Below are 18,340 nucleotides of genomic sequence, written 5' to 3'. Positions count from 1 at the left end.
TTTTTTTATAATTAATACAATTAGTCATATATAATCGTCATGGTTACCTTTCTTGAAAAGACAAATTATCTGATTTCTGATAAATTTTCTTGTACAAGATATTCCAACCATATAGAAATTTTCTTATTTTTGTGTGGTCATAACAGAGAATCAAACTTTTGTCATTTCTAGTTACTTTTATTGAATGCTTCTGTCATTTTTGTAAATGTGTGGCTAAATGAGTAGAATATTTTGTTAGAAGCAGTTACGAATGCTTTGTTGGGGAATGACTTTAGTGATATAATAGACATTGTCTCAATAATTGTTAATTTGGGTCTCTTAACGAGTTTGGACTCTGTGGAGATATCCATGTAGGAATAATATCCTTGCATATCATTATATAAAATCTTTATAGTAAAAACAAGCCTGAATGGTATTCACTTTATTAGAGTTGGAATTTTTTTTCACTTGGTTAGACTATAAATTATATATTTAGTTTAATCCTTTATTTCAGGTGCAAACTTTGTTTGCTTACACTTGGATAAAGGATTAAACTAAATATATAATTTATACTTTATTACAGTTCTTTCAAAAAATGTGTATTGTGTTAGTAGTCAAACATATATCAAGACATTTTCTTACAAAACTTTGATAATTATTATAATAAATTCCAGACTGAGATTCATAACTATACAAAAAGCTATGCAAAGAAACCTCCATTATCTATTATTCACTACTACACAATTTCATTCTGGTACTTTTTTTATTTTAAAAAATGCATAGATGCTGGTATGCCATTTTGGATGCTTTGGAAGTTTTTTCCTAGTGATCTATAAAATGTAGACATTGTTTTCATACAACATACCTGTTTTATTATTAGTTTTTATGGCTTGCTATTGTTTTCATTATGGATATTTCTGTACTTACTTTTTTATTTACTTACATTTTTCTTATGTACATAGATTTTAGATATTCTGTCTGTTGGTTTCATATTATTCTTATCAGTTGGTCAAAATCAGCTGTTTCCAAAATTGTAATACTAATTTTAATAATAATATATTCTGTTCTATCATTTTTGACAGTTTAAATTTATTTATTTTTTTTTTTTTAAGCAGCACATCACTTAGCCAGTAGTGATGTCGAAAATACTTAGATCCAATTTACATTTAGGATTCAGTTTATAAAAACTTATCAGACTAGTAAAATTGGCTAGTCTCATATGGAGAGTAGAGTTTTTCTCTTGGAAACTTAAGTTTGTTATCTTGAAAAAAAGAAGCCAGTCTGAATATGTTTATTGTAAACATATTCAGACTGGATATGTTTATTGTAGTAAACTATGAGTTTACTATGGTGAGGGCTGTCATTATTTCATGATTTAGGTGAGACATGTTGGTGTAAGACAGTCATATTTTGTTTATTGGATATTTGAGAATAATCTAATTATGCCAAATTTTATTTGTAGTGGAAATGGAAACAAAACATCTCCTTCAAAATTTCAACCTCCATGCTGTCAGTATGAAGTAACTATTCAAGGATGTTATGAATTTTTACATGATGTAACTTGCTCAGCCAGAAAGCCCATCAAAATTCCTTATCGTGCAGCAGTTGTTAAGCAGTTTTGGAATACATTAAAATGGTATGTAACACTTTATAAGATAGTTATTTAGAGAAATGATTTGTAGTGAGAATTAATCAGTGGTGAAGCAATCCCAATTGAAATTAAACTAAGAAGAGAAGTTTCATATATCCTATGGAGAATTAAAAGCATCCAATCCTCAGGTTACATTCAATATTTTGTAAACTGCAAAAACAGCAGTGATAATTATTTGGCACTGCTGATGAAGTTGTCAAATTGTACTTTGTATTTATTACTACATTCCAAATGATATCTTGTATCATTTGGAATTTAGTATGGTGGTATGATGATTATGTTGTAAGACATATATCTTAATGAATTTTTTTTAAGCAACATATCTTAATCAGATATGTTGCTGGAACATCATTTGGTTAAACACTTCAATCTTCTTCTTCAATCCCTGTATGCTCTGTTTTCATTGTAGAACTCATTAAACAAAGGAAACTACTGAAACTTCTGTAGATCTGAACTAAGATGCCATTGTATGAAGTATTCTAGAAAAACTGTTTTGTCTTTGTAGGTTAAGTTGCATTTCACTGGCTGGAATTTCGAGGCCAAAAAGACCTAATTGGGTGAATTTCACTAAAAACAACTAGGATGATTTCATCAGGTAGTATGGCTAGAAAGGAAGAGAAAAATGCTATAGGTTTTTTTTATGACACGGAGAATAAATAGAAATTGATTACTTGTGAGAAATTTTGATATACAGAATTTTCCTTTATTGTTTCAGTATCTTCACTGCAAAACCAGTGCAAAAGATGAACTAGTAGCCTAAGTGTTAAAGATAGAAAGTTGAATAGTATTAGATATGACATCATGAATTGCAGTAGAGCAGCATGGTCCATATCTCATGAGCCAGCCTGGTTGGCCGAGTGGTTAGCATATTCACTCTCCAGCCAGGAGCCTGCGAGTTCAAATCTCGCCAAGGGCATAGATATTTGTGATTGTCCTACTTGTTACCATATGTACTGCTGTGATCTGTGTCATGGTGCAGTATGACATTTGATGTCTTTGTGCCATAAAAAATCAAATAAAGAAAAAAATCCATGTCTCACAACATGAGCTATTTTCATATCATGAGAAAATTTGAACAGCTTAGTAATGTTTTGCAGCTCACTTTGTACATATTTTGGAAATAAATATGCTTTTACTTGGATAAAAGCAAAAAAGATTTACATATTATGAAAGTCCATTTTGTCACAACTCATGATATTTTTTGCATTTCTTATTCATAGTGAAGAATTATTTATGGATACACAACATGCGCGTTAGAAAACTTACTTATCATCATTACATATCAATTACTTATGTAACATTCAACGTTTCGACCTCTTGTATCGAAGTCATCATCAGGAAAACATACAGTAACATTAAAAAAAACATAATGTACAGGATACAAGCTACACTACACTACACAAAAGTAAGATGAATCTAAATGTTAATAATTTTTCCACCAGAGGTCAGGCTAGAGTAAATGATTAATGAACGTTTAGATTCATCTTACTTTTGTGTAGTGTCATGTAGTTTGTATCCCATACATAGGTATGTTTTCCTGATGATGACCTCAATACAGAGGTGGTTGAAACATCAAATGTTACTTTCTTAATGTTAAGTAAAGTAGTAATTTTTCTAACATGCGTGTTGTGTCTCCATAAATTCTTCAGTATGAATGCTGACCACTGTGTAACCCTAAAAGAAAGAATTTTGCATTTCTTATGTTCATGACTGACTGCTGTAAATCTTCCTCATTGGCCAAAATAAGATATCTTAATAGATGCTGCAAAAATCTCATATAATCCTTTTACTTATTAAGCTCATTTCATATACTGAGTGAAAATTTCATAAATAAAGTTTTTGTTATATGATAAAGTAATTAAATATATTTTGTTCGCATTTAGTAATACAGTTGTACATGTTAGTATTATCACAGCTGCCGTGTGGTTAAGTGATAGCCATACAAAGGAGACTTAAAGGTATTTTAGTAGTAAACTTTCTTACTACTAAAGTTGTACATGTTAGTATTATCACAGCTGCCGTGTGGTTAAGTGGTAGCCATACAAAGGAGACTTAAAGGTATTTTAGTAGTAAACTTTCTTACTGTATGTTATAATCCTTAAGTATTTGCATTGAAATAACATTGCATATATGTTATTGTATTTTTGTTTATAGTTGTGTTCTTATGCCATGCACTCTTATAATGTGTGAATACTGTAGTAATGACAGCCATGCTGTCATTAGTTTCACTTTGAATCTCGGTAACAGGAAATTTGCATCAGCAGTAAGTTTTTTAGAACAGCTGTTGGCCAGATAACAAGAAATAGTTAGGCAAGCAAGGAAGAATGAGAGCTGGAAAGGAGGAATAAACTACCAAGTTAAGTTCTCTGATCTAGGTAAAGTTTTTATATGCATCTTTTATTCTCCAAGGGGGAAATGTTGAAGTTAATAATTGAAGGAAAGTACAATGTATCAAGCTTTATATTAGTGGGAATTACAAGATGGAATCTGCAGTAAAGTTCTTTTTATTGGACGTGCATTTGGAACTGCTCAATTAAATGTATTCCTATTGTCTGAGCAATTATTCTCCATGCCTACTTCAACAGAATGAGGGAAAGGTGCTTTAAGGAAATTTACTAGAAGACTGCTCACTGTTCACCAGGCATCTGCCACACCCATTCATCTGTCAGTAGAGGGTGTGGCACAATTCGTCCCTCCAGCTATATCTGTTTAATAATATCCCCACTCTCTGTGAGATCAGTTCAAATGCATGCAGCAACTGATCAACACTTCTTTGTAGTGTATCTCCAAATTCACAGAACAGATTTCTCCACAGTCTGCCATTTTACTTGTTTCTAAGGAATACAATCCACAGCTCTTCAAGACAAATGTGAACAAGTTTATACCAGTTACAAACACGATTACATTGCATGATGAGTCTTGCCCATCTGTTGACTTCTTTCCAAGCAGTACGTGTGTGTGTGTGTGTGTGTGTGTGTTGTGTGTTGTGTGTTTTGGGGGGAAAGCGACAGTATACTGAAATTTTTTAGGTAACACTTACTAGGTATATCTTGTCCTAATTTATTTTGTTACTTAAATATACTGTTGTGAGAAATAATATCATTTTTGACAAGGATGTAAGACAAGTACAACATTTTTTTCCCTTCTGTGCATCTGCCATGCAAAATTTGTTTATTTTGTTTGTTAAATATGTTTGTGAAATGTTTTTTGTTCCAGTTTATCCCAAACTGATCAATTGCTGGTTCATCTGCATTCCTTTTCTCACAATCCAGTATATTACATAATTCCCGAGAATATTAAGAGTGGAGTTCCTGTTTTCTATCTTTCTGCAAATTCCAATAATCCTCTTCTGTCATCTAAGTAAGTACAGAAAAATTTATAAATTCTTAGTTAATGAAATTATTAGATATTAATTTTTATTGCAATTCTGTTTTTTGTGCAACCATCAGATTATACATAGCCCACTCTCACTATAGCAAATTTGTCATAACTATCAGAAGTTAGTTAGTTGGTTGTAGTGAATTTTCTTTATCATGGCGACTTATCATTTGTTTTTTATGGTGGGCAAATTTGCTGTAATGTTGTTTACTGTAATAAGAGTTGATCTCACCTAGAATTTAAAAAAAAAATAAAGAAAGAAAGAATTTTAAGATAATAATCAATGTTAATAAATTATTGAATTAGAGTAAGCATGCTTATGTACTTAAGCATGCTTAAGGCATGCTGTGGTGTTTATCTTAAGTACAAGTAGATTTAACCACTCTCAGTACATATGTGCAATGTTTTTGCTGATGTGTTGATGTTTAGTGGAGAAAAAATCTGTAGAGATAATTACTAACTAAATTTATTTAGCTAAAATTATTAAGTTTACTGTCTTCATGAGTCTTTTTAGTGAGTTAAAATTTCGACTGATAAGGTTACTGTCCATCTGCAGTCTAGCTTGGTGATGAGGGCTGCCATCTTGAAGCCTTCAAGCTTGCCTTAAAGTGGCAGGAGGAAATTTTAAAGAGAAGACATAGAAATAGAATGACTCATAGCCCTCGATTACTCTAATAGCATTAGGGTCGTGAGTTACAAGAGTTGGCCGAGGAATGCCATATGAGAAAGCTTAAAGAACAAGGGGTGGGGGCAACCTCAAAGAAGAGAGAGGAGAGAATAGACCCAGCTAGGGGACCATGGGAAAGCTACTTCATTTGCTATCAAGATGATAGTCCCCTGTTGGTCCATGAGTCCTTATTCAACATATTTGTATCATCCCACATATCTGGTGGGCTTCCCTATCCCCCGCCCAGGGGATACGCTCTCTAGAGGAGCCTTGAAGCAGCGAAGATGAACTACAAACATCATTATGCAGTCTAAATAATCTGATAAAAACATATGGTATGGAAATATCAACAGACAAAACAAAAGTAATGGCCTTCAAAGGTGCTAATCCAATAAGAAGCAAAACAGTAATAAACAACAAAATAATAGAGCAAGTAAATATATTCAAATATTTAGAATGTACAATGTCATATGAAAATGAAACTATATAGAGCCGAAGCTATCTAGCTTTTAAAAGTAACAGGCATTATAAATAAAATTTTTAAACCCAGTTATGTACAAAAACTCTCACGAATAAGAATCTACAATCAGTAGCTAAACCTACCTTACTTTATGGAAGTGAGATATGGATGAGAAAAAAAAGCAGAACTGAATCATCTGAAATGAAATTTCTGCACAGAACTGAAAGAGTCACAATAATGGACAAAATGAAAAGCAGCAAAATCAGAAATAAACTTGGAATTACAACCTCCCTAAATGAAAAACAGTTATTTGCTATAAAGAAAAATGGAAAGAACACATACTGAGAATGAACAAAAGCAGAATACCTAAAAACATTTTTAAATTACCACCCAAAAAATTACCCGATCAATAGAGCCATCTGAATCTGAAAGAGATGGAAGTAAGAGTGGTCAAAAGTTACAGTTAATAGCTTTGGAAGCTGCCAAAAAATCATTGTTCTCATTTGGACATGATACATGTTATCCCTTTGTCCCTTCTGTGTCAAAATCAGTTTTGAAGGTGTTGATAATTCACTTGCAGCTAGTTCAAGCTTTGTTACAGATAGAAAAGAAGATATGGAGATTATGTGACAACTAGTTGCTATATATATGTGTACTTGTTTCTTGGCACAAGTTGCTATACATATACTTATTTCTCATCTGAGAAAAGTGAACTGAGGCTTGGTTATAGATTAAGAATGTAGAGTGAAATTGGAATTGAATATTTCCATACATATAAGAATTGTTTCAGTGATATATATCAGTGTATATGTTTGGATCTGGAAACAAAATCCAACCAAGGAAATGAAACATAGAAGTCTAAAAAATCATCTTACTTGGCATTTTTGTAATATCAGACATGACGATGAGTTATTGTTCTTATTTAGAATTATGGCTGAAGCAACTAAGCCTATGAGTCCCATGTATTATATCTATTAATTACGTGTGCTCTACTAGCTGTTTTGCGAGATGAAAAATCTGAGTTTCTAGGAGATAAAGCTCTGCCATCTCCATATAAGTGAGAATGAGTGGTGTGAATTTTCCTCTTGGAAGAAGTCATGCTTGGTTGTGATCTGAATTGTTCAGAGGAGGCACATCCACTGCACTTAAAAAGATCACTGATGATGACCAAGAGTGGATGGAAAGTGGTTAGAATTATGTAGTATTCTAGTATGTATTGTGAAATGTTTTTATGAGATTGTTAGTGAAAGTTAGTGCTTCAGCATCTCAACCTACTGTCTCATTAAATTTGGAAAGAGGAACATTTATTGTTATGAATGTTAACATCTTTGGTAAAGGTGACTTCACTATTAGGAAAATTGGATGAGAAAAAATCATTCAAAAAAATAAAATCAAAAATCAAAGAAAAGTTTAGAATGATTGGTACCAGAAGGTTAAAAGAAGAAGAGTTTAAGTTGGATATTCTTAGGTATGGTAGTGTTCATTTTGATAAAATGATGGAGACAATGACCATGTTAAGAATATTCCCCATTTTTTTTTATCTTTATATTAAGGTCATCATCTGGAATACACAGTATATTTATGCAAACAAGCAAATTCCATTCCATTCAAACAGTGTGCAAAAGCAACACTGTTATTAAACTGGCCTGACCTCTAGTGTTGGAAAAAAACTACATCAAAGCTACATCCTATTTTGCATTGCCAGAGAACAAATTCCTATTAACCTTTAATAATACAGCAAATGTTATTATGGCTAAGTTTCTGGAGTACTACAGTCCTAATTATTATGAACCTGTTAGAACAAACGGTTATGTGGGTGGAGTATCTGCTGTCCATATTCCTGAGGTTTTAAATCATCATTATTGTTGAGATTAGGGTGGTTGATTTGAATTTCACAGGCTTCTTTGAATTGGCACTCATACCAAGTTTTGGTGTGATGTGAAAAACAGATGCCTTTCCTATCACTTCAGTGTAAAATTTCCAGGAATGATCAGAAAATCCAGATTTACCATAGTTATTAAATTTAATGTGTCATTTATGTTCCTTTTCCAGATTGGAATTATGCATCCAGTTTCACCTATATATAAAGCATGTTACAAGGGTGTTGAATGCAGTATGGCCAGGGGATGGAGGGGATCCTTGGAGGAGTTGAATAAGTTCTTTCATTTTGCTGGAGATTTAATGGTGGCATTAATGTTGTATTTGTGTAGTGTTGTTCTGTATATTCTATCCAGTATCCCTTTAATATATGGAATGGCTATAGTTTTATTGTAATCTGGTGTATTTTTATTTTTAGGTGCAGTCTTGTGAGAAGTTTCATTGATAGTATTTTTGCTGTATTCATTTTTTTTTTAGGAAAGTATTGATGATAATTTTTAATCCATCAAGCACTTGATTAAAAAATTTTAATCAAGTGCTTGCTGGATTATTGTAGCAAATCTTTATAACTCTGTATTGTAGTGTTTTAATGACACCAGTTTTTTGTGTTGGATGGTGATGGTAAGAGTTTGTGTATTATATTGATGGGTAAACAGGCTTACGGAGAAGGAAAGATTACAGAATGGAAGATGTGTATTATCCTGAAATGGAAGCATGTTCTGAATTTCAGTTTTACTGGTGAATTGAATGCGTTGTGTTGTTTGTTCAGATATCTGAGGAAGGTGTCTAAGGTCTGCCATGGGGTCAGATAATGAAAACATTGTCAGTGTAACTGAGCCAAACTTTTGGTGTTAAAGGAATCTAGAGCACATTGTTCAAGAGCTTAAATATAATTATTAGCAGTAGGAGAGGATAGTGACAAGCCCATGGCTGTACCTTCTTTTTGTAGGTAAAAAGTATTTGCCACTCAAAACAACCAAAACATATTCCTTTGTCAAAGAGGGCCATGATATAGAGTGGGTATTTATCCTGTAAAAGAAGAACTGTATCATTGATTGGGACATTTATGAAAATGGCAGATGCATCAAAATTGATGACATTTTTCAAGTGCATTTTTAATTTTGTTTATGAAATATTGTTTTTTTATATAGGAGGGGAAAATGACTTATCAACTCCTTGAGCATTGACACTGGTTTATTTGCTAGGTGACATTGAGGCCATTGATGCCTCCAACTATTTGTCGAAGTGGTACGTTCTTTTTGTGTATTTTAAGAAGATCGAAAATGTAAAATCTTAAAGAGTGAACATAGTGTGGAAATAGTTTTTTAAAATGTCTGATGGTCAGGAAGAGAGTGACTCAAATCTGCATTTTTAATCAAATTATTTGGATTATATTTGACCAGTGGTAGATGGTGTCAGAGATGAATTTGATTCATTTTTTGAAGGCAAGTTGTTTAATTTAAAATAACAGTAGCATTCCCTTTAATATTAGTAAACACAATATTCTGATTTGCTTTTAATGATTTCACAGCTGCCAGTTCATTTTTTGAGGTTGTTAGTATTATTGCTTTAGTATTATTTAAAATGTTAGAAGTTTCTAATTGTATTTTATCAGCTATGTTACTTGGGAGAAACCCAAGTTTACAACCTTACACTTCTCTCAATATGATATATAAAATTCAAGTTGTTAACTGTCCTGGGTGCCACAGCAAAGTTAAAGCCTTTACTTGAGTAGTGATAGTTCATCATTGTTCAGAGTATGGCTTGACAGGATAATCACGACTGTTAAATGAAGACAGTTAGTTGCTCCTAATATCACTAGTTTGTGGTTGCTCCTGTCATCACTTATTTGTTGCTCGCTGTTCTCATTCACTGATGATGAGATATTTAAATTGTTTAAATTTGTCTGTTGATCATTTAATTCTTGAGATTGTTTCAATCTGAGAATGGTTATAAGTTTTACTCTGTTTCCAGAATATGTTTAGCCAAATTGTCAGTAATCTTCTCAAGGATGTCTCAACTGTCAGAATTTAAATGACTGAAAAGTTGATTTTAAATTTATAACCTGATTTTGACCAGGTGCTAAGCTTTCTTTAGTGAGTAGTTTGAATCTGCTCGAGTATTGCTTTCTCTGTACAGGCATAAATTTGGAGTGCTTTTGCCAAGGCGAATTCTTTCTTAGCTTGATGCAGTCAGGAATCAGATTACTATTTCTGCTACATCTTTTTAAAAAATGCCAATCAATTGATCAAAGAAGAAACACACATCTTTAGCTTACCGTAGTGATTGCAACATTTGTGTATTAAATCTCCATGTATTATGAGAGCCTTTTGTTTTCGTGTTACATGGTGATCAGTCAGCATTCACTTTGGCAAAATTATGGTGACTTCTACTGTGTTAAGTACTTTAATTTCCAATGTTTTCATTTTCATATTAAGGTCATCATGTGGACTATACATATATGAAGTATACAGAGTGAAAATAAACCCAAATTTCACCTTTCAGATTTATAAAATAAAAAAAAAAAGTGTGTTTAATTTGGGAAAGTAAAAGGAGTAGTGATTAAAGAAACTATTCATTTTCACCTCAAGTCTTAGGATTGGCAGTGAAAGTGGACATTGAAGTTAGAACTCAGACCATCTATATTTTAGAAGAGGATATGAAAAGTTTTGCGAGATTGTCTTCTTTTCCACTAGTGATCTGTTTCTTTTTGTTTGAATATTTATTTAAAAACTTTCATTGCTTACACATGTAACAAAAAATATATAGAATTTTATTCAATAACTTGAAGTTATTGAAGTTATAGAATTTTAATTCAGTAACTTCAATATATTTCATCCAACGTTAGGTGGATATTATCAGGGAGATAGACTGTTAACTATATTCAAAACATGAATCCCAGTAATGAGCAGTAAAGCATACGTCTCAGTAGCAGCTTAGGTATATGATTACATTATAGTTCAAAGGAACAATTGTAAAAGTTGTGCAAATGAAAACAAAAAAAAATACTAATTTTATTCATAGTAATCCTTTTTTAATGAATAGTCTACTAGAGACAAATGAGACGTAAAAGGGTAATGGTGAGGTAGGGGATTGTTATTATTTTTAAAATTTTAATTTTATTTTTTTTTTGATTCAGTTGAAATCAGAAAATCATGACTATTGACTTAAGAAGGTGTGTAGAGAAGATATTTTTAGAACAAACCATTTTTTTTTTTCTGTTAACTAAAGTTTATAATGCCATACTGCTGTGTGAGCCGGTGAGTAACTAATGGTAGGTGTATCTACCTGTATCTGTGTTTTGACTGCAGTCAGTGCAAATCTAAGATTCATTAGATTTATGTTTAACCAAATATAGGAAGACATACTCATTATTTTCTCTTTCTAAAGTGAAATGGATCCTAGGATGTTGGCTATTCAGATATGTTAGAAAGTTTTCAGTGGTTCACAACTGGCCAAATGAAAATATATCAGTGTAGCATCAAATGATATACCTGTTTGGGACAAACTTTTAGCATGCTTTTTTAAGTGGCTTCATAAAGAAATTAGTAGAGACATGGAAGTGGGGAGCATAAGTGTTATTAAATTGTGATTTGCCATATTACTACAGCTGCTCATGTCTTAACTGTGATATGGATACCTATCATAGAATCCATTTGACCCCCTCTACCTTACAGAAGATAACATAAGTATTCTTGAATCTGTCTTAAAGAACTCTCCCAACCTACATACACCATTCAATCAAAAATATCAGGATGCTTGCTCATCCCACCTCTCACTCACTCTAATATGAAAGGCATTGATACAGAGTTGGTCCACCCTTTGCTGATAAAATAGCTTTAGTCTTGTGGTAATGCTTTCTGCTAGATTTTGGTATGTTGCTAAAGTAATTCCCTTCTATTCTTCCAGAAGAGCATTAGATTGTTCATTGAGGTTGAGTGATTTGGCCTAGTTTGCATTAGGTGTTTCAGTTCGATGAAGTTCAGATCAGGGCTCTGTGTAGTCAAGTCAATTTCTTCAGCACTCATTAATCATACCACTCCTGCAGACTTTGCTTTGAGGACGAGTTGTCATGTTAATACAGTAAAGGGTCATCTCCAAACTATTGCCATAAAGTTGGAAGCATAATATTGTCTGGAATGTCATTATAGGCTGCAGTTTTAAGATTCCCCATCACAAGAGCTGGAGGGAGGAGAAATCAGCCTGAACTATGGAAAACAGCCCCAGACCATGCCTTCTACACCAAACTTTGCATTTGGCATAACAAATTTGCACAAGTAGTGTTCTTCAGGAATCTGCCAAACCCAGACTAATCCTTTGGACATGCCAGATTGTGAAGTGTGATTTATTACTTTAGAGAACACATTCCACTGCTCCACAGTCCAGTGGCAGCAAGCTTTACACTACTCCACCCAGCTCTTGGCATTGCCCTTGCTGATGTTAGGCTTGTGTGCAGCTGCATAACCATGGAAACCCATGTTCTTCAGCTACTGATGAACAGCTGTAGCTCTGGCATTGCTTGTAGGGACATTTTGGGACTTTGTAGTGAATGTTTCAACCAAGGATAGGTGATTTATTTGCACCACTCACTATTCCTGCTCTGTGATTTTACTTGGCCTACTGAGTTGCAATTGTGCTGTTGTTGCTACTTCACAATAATATCACTTACAGTTGATCAGGGAAGAAATTTCCCAAACTTAGTTGTTGGCATCTTATGATAGTACTACCTCAAAGGTCACTAAGCTCTTCAGTATGGTCCATTTTACTCTGTTTCCCTTTAAAAATTTTTGTCAGGACAGTCTGTCCTCCTTTTATACCTGATGAACCATGGTTGTGATGTATATAGTCCCACTACTATGAAGGAGTGTCCAGATATTTTTGATATTGTATATTCATATTGTATTGTATACACATATTGTATATTCGAATGCCTAAAGTTGTTGCACATTGGAAATCTTTCATGTTGATGAAGAGCACCCAGTCATGTCCACAAGATGGCTTATTTTAGAATTGTAGGTTTTGCTTTTTTTTTTCTCCCTTGCATCAATCTCTCTCATGTAGTACCTACTTGTATGCATGTATTATTATGTGTGTATTATTGCATTTTGGAAAATTATGAAGACAACTACCGTGTTTCAGTAAAACTTTAGTTTAATATAAACCAAAATCCACACTCAAAGTTTCGACCTTTATATCAAGGTCATCTTCTGGAGTATGTATATACTATATACAGAGGAACAAGCTGCACTACAATCTACATTGTTTGCTAAAGTTACTGACCAACCATTACAACAATTATTGGCCTGATCTATGGTGAAAGAAGAAAAAAAAACACCTTACCAATTCAATGCTAAAGTCCTATTATTATTATCTGTTGTTCTTGTAGAGAGGCTTATACTGGTTAAACATAACTAATAATTCAGGAATTGACAGTTGTACACTAGAAATATAAATAAATATACTTTAATATATACTTTTCGATATTTCGGCAAACATCACGTTGCCATCTTCTTGGGAACTTAATACAAAGACAAGTGCACACAAGTACTACATAACAACAAATGAGAACCGAAGCTAGGAAGCTAACGTTTTCCTAAAGTCCTGATGGTGCCCCCTGACGGGCTATATTGGTAGGTCTTGGCCTTTGGGCTGAACTGCTTCTGATAAATGTTTCCCAAATTTGGGGCAGTCTCATGCATCCAAATTTGTTGAGGTTTGGCATGTTCCTAAGGACTGAGGCTGATTCCATGAATACTCTTTCATATTTGAACTTGCTGCGGTGTATTACTGTGGCTTTCTTCCATCTTATTCTGTGGCGAGTATCCAGAGCATGGTCTGCAAGCCCAGAGTGGCTGTACTGGTGAAATCGGATGTAATCCTTGTGTTCTGAGATTCTGATATTTGCTGTCCTGCCTGTTTGGCCAAAGTAGGACAATTTACACCTGCAACAAGCCAAACAGGCAGGACAGCAAATATCAGAATCTCAGAACACAAGGATTACATCCGATTTCACCAGTACAGCCACTCTGGGCTTGCAGACCACGCTCTGGATACTCGCCACAGAATAAGATGGAAAAAAGCCACAGTAATACACCGCAGCAAGTTCAAATATGAAAGGCTATTCATGGAATCAGCCTCAGCCTTTATGAACATGCCAAACCTCAACAAATTTGGATGCATGAGACTGCCCCAAATTTAGGAAACATTTATCAGAAGAACTTCAGCCCAAAGGCCAAGAACTACCAATATACCCCACCAGGGGGCACCATCAGGACTTTAAGAAGACATTAGCTTCCTAGCTTCAGTTCTCATTTGCTGTTATGTAGTACTTGTGTGCACTTGTCTTTGTATTAAGTTCCCAAGAAGATGGCAACGTGACGTTTGCCGAAATATCAGAAAGTATATTAAAGTATATTTAATTTATATTTCTAGTGTATGCTGTCAATTCCTTAATTATTAGTTATCATATTATCTGTTGGTTGTAACATTAAATTGGGCTGAGGAGCAACAAGTCTATATATATATATATATATATATATATATATATATGAATAAAATATAGATTTAATGACTATAAAACCAAGATAACATATAAAGATTTTAATGACAAATACTACTAGTTTCGGCATATGGTAGCCTTCTTCAGGTATTTATAAAGGAATACTAATAAACATTGAATTATTTAAACAAACTGGAAATTACAGGTACAAATTGCCTCACATAATCGATACATAAAAACGTATTTTTTCAAGTTGTTCCAACTGGCGTTCTATTGTTTATTGCAATTGTGCGTGCAGGTTCACGTGAATGCCAATATTGAACAACTGCAGCATGGCTATCTGGGATGTTATAACTTAAATTGTTGTTTAAGTGGACCGGGTTCAGCAGGATTTCTCTTGATTCTACAATTTTCCTCTCAAACTCATCACAGCGAAAGATATTTTCTGATCTATTCCAGCAAACGGAGTGGCTTTGTTGGTTATCATTAGGATTATTTGAAAAAAGAATATGACTGGATAATGCCATTGCATGAGATCTTTTGTAAGAGATGTCTCTCTTATACTCTTCTATTCTTTGTTCAATAGATTTGTTTGTTTGTCCAAAGTATGGGATATTGCAATCGCACCACAATTTATATACTCCAGGGTACTTAAGGTTGTGATGGGTAGGTTTTGGATGGCTGATTAGAGAATGGATTTTAGGAAGTGTGGTGAAGAAGGTCCTGATATTATATTTTTTAAGGACTTTAGCTATTTTTTTGGAGACTGTGCTAATGTATGGAATGGAGATGCTACCTTTAAAATTAATAGTCTCTGTTGTGCACTGCTTTGGAGGATCCAGAAGAAATTTCTTAATTGTTTTTTCAGAGTATCCATTTTGTTTAAAAATAAGAGTGAGGTTATTAGATATGTGAAGAGCCAAAGGCTTCAATTCGGCGACATATAACTTGTTTAAGTTAAGGGATATGACATCCCATATAGTTTCTTAGCCGAATAAGAAACTCAAAGAGTTTCATGCTGAATATAGTAGAAACTATATATAAAGTTCGGCGATTCCAAGCGTAAGCAAATACCTGGATACTGCAGCACTGATCCCAAAGGGTAGTGCAAGCTGGGAATCCACTTCTACCACGAGTTGCCCCAGCTTGCACTACCCTTTGGGATCAGTGCTGCAGTATCCAGGTATTTGCTTACGCTTGGAATCGCCGAACTTTATATATAGTTTCTACTATATTCGGCATGAAACTCTTTGAGTTTCTTATTCGGCTAAGAAACTATATGGGATGTCATATCCCTTAACTTAAATAAGAGTGAGGTGATTCATTTCTTTTTGTAGTTCATCTTGTTCATTTAAGAGGGAACGTGCTCTGTGTCCTAAGGTAGATATGGTTCCAAGTTTTTGTGGTGGAAAATGATGAGAAAGATTATGCAGATATCTATTGGTATGCGTAGGTTTTCTGTACATAGAGATTTTTAATCTTTCAGAGCATCGTGTAAGCATAACATCCAAGAAAGGTAAGGGGTTATTATTTTCTAAATCAGCAGTAAATTTTATATTAGGATGTTGGATGTTTAGATGACGAAGAAAATCTGTGAGAGATGTGTGCCCGTGATTCCAAATAATGAATATATCATCAACATATCTTTTCCAAACTTTTGGTTTAAGTGAGAAGGAAGATATGGCTTTCTTTTCAAAATCTTCAAGGAAGATGTTAGCTAGCACTGGAGACAAAGGATTGCCCATTGCCAGGCCTTGTTTTTGTTTGTAAATGGAGTCCTGATATCTGAAGTAACCAGAATGAATGCAATGCTTTAATAAAGTGAACATTTTTTTGGATAATTTGTCTTGTAGTAATGTAAGTACCTCGTCTGTAGGAACGTTAGTAAATAAAGATATGTCAAAACTAGCTAAAATGTCATTTTCATCGATGGGAATATCTTTAATACGAGAAACAAAATCTGTGGTGTTTTTGATGAAAGATGAAGATTTATTGGAGAAACGCTTGAGGTACTTTGCTAAATATTTTGAAAGTTTATATGTAGGTGAATCAATTCCTTCCACAATTGGGCGAAGAGGGGTGTTTTCTTTATGAATTTTTGGAACTCCATAGATGCGTGGGATAAGAGGATTTTTCAGAGGTGTACAACAACCGAGTAAAAGCTGATCACCACACACACACATATATATATATATATGAATTCCAACTAGTTAGTATGGAATGGCTTTCAATACTAGCTGAAGGTTGCCAAGAGTCCTGAAGTATGTTAGATACTAAATATTAAGTAGGCTGAATATGTGCCATCCAGATTCTTGGAATTTTCATGCCACCGTTATTGTTGATATTTGGGTGGTTTATCAGAATTTCGCAGGCTTACTTAAATTTTCTTTCATACCAGGTTTTTGTATGGTGTAAAGAGTGGGTACTTTTCCAATCAATTTGGTGTAAGGTGTTGAGAGTGTGATCTGAGAGGCCTGCTTCATCAAAATTGTTATATTTAATGTGTCTTATGTGTTCTTTCTTACATATAGGGATTGTATGTCCAGTTTCACCAATGTGTATGGTAAGTTACAGGTGCAGTGGATGCAATAGACTCCAGGATGTGCTAATTGGGAGGAGAGGATCCTTGGAGGAGTTGAATATGTTTTTAAGTTTTGTAGGTGGTTTAAAGGTGGCATTGAGATTATAATGGTGTAGGATTCTATTGATTTTTTCTGATAACCCTTTAATGTATGGGATGGCTATGGTTTTACATAATCTAGATTATTTTTTGATGATGTTTTATGAAGAACTTTATTAATAGTATTTTTGTTATAGCCATTATTTATAGTTCTTGTTTAAGAGCTTGCTGGTTAGAGCAAATTGTTATAGCTATGTTTTTAAGGGTGTTAATGACTCCATATTTTTGTGATGGGTGGTGGTATGAATTAGCATGTATGTATTGGCCAGTGTGTGTGGGTTTGCAGTAGACCGTGAAGGATAGACTGCTTGAAGGAAGACGTGTGACCAGTGTATCCAAGAATGGGAGCGAGTTCTGATTTTCATTTTCGATAGTAAATTGTGGCCAGATAACGAACACCTTGTCAACATATCTAAGCCATACTGTAGGTTTTAGAGTGAAGGAATCAAGAGCACTTTGCTCAAAAGCCTCCATATAGAAGTTAGCAATTGGGGGGGGAATAGTGGTGAGCCAGGTTAAAGAGATACAGAGACAGTAATTTTATTCCTAACTGCATCAAGCTGAAAAAGAAATTTACTTTCGCTAAAGCACTTCGGATCTATGATCACACAGAGAAAGCAATACTTAGAGAACAAATCCGAACAACCCGCAAAAATCTAGCAATAAATAACTCAAAATCAAGTTTCAAAAGTGCAATTCGAACTATCGAGTTATGTAAATCCAGATATTCTATGTGTGCTTAAAAGAATTACTGACAATTTGGCTAAATATATCCTAGAAAATAATAAAGAAAAACACTTAAGGCCAAATTTGACATTTTGAAACAACGTTGAATTGTGACTGCCACTCATACGAATCCAACCTATCAGGAGATCTCCTCTCTGGTAAACAGCTCCAACAGTGAACAACAATCAAGTGAGACAAGGAGCAACCAACCACTGGCAAGCAAGAGTCATGTGATCAACTTTTCAAGCCACACTTAAATAACTTAAATAACAGCCAACTTGTGCTACTTGATAAAGGTCTTAACTTTGCAATAGCACCTAAAAGTGTTTAATAAATTGGATTTTATATACCACATAGAAAGAGACATCAGGTCCCTACCCAGTAATATAGCCGATAAAATACAATTAGAATCCAGGAATGTC

The 18,340-nt window shown here is 33.9% G+C and overlaps 1 protein-coding gene across 1 annotated transcript in view; it reads left to right on the top strand.

Annotated features, from left to right (window-relative positions):
• Window positions 1-18,340, top strand: part of LOC150108543 (KICSTOR complex protein SZT2-like) — a 1,022,772-nt gene that overhangs the window by 147,577 nt on the left and 856,855 nt on the right. The window contains exons 11-12 of the mRNA XM_090390485.1: window positions 1,442-1,615; window positions 4,847-4,990. Of these exons, the coding sequence (XP_090246611.1) occupies window positions 1,442-1,615; window positions 4,847-4,990 (318 nt within the window). The remainder of the gene's footprint in view (window positions 1-1,441; window positions 1,616-4,846; window positions 4,991-18,340) is intronic.

Source organism: Typopeltis vanoorti, chromosome 3 (genome assembly GCF_054136105.1).
Source record: "Typopeltis vanoorti isolate ZY-2024b chromosome 3, IOZ_Tvanoo_1.0, whole genome shotgun sequence".
In the NCBI taxonomy this organism is placed as follows: domain Eukaryota; kingdom Metazoa; phylum Arthropoda; class Arachnida; order Uropygi; family Thelyphonidae; genus Typopeltis; species Typopeltis vanoorti.
This window is presented reverse-complemented; position numbering and strand designations above follow the sequence as displayed.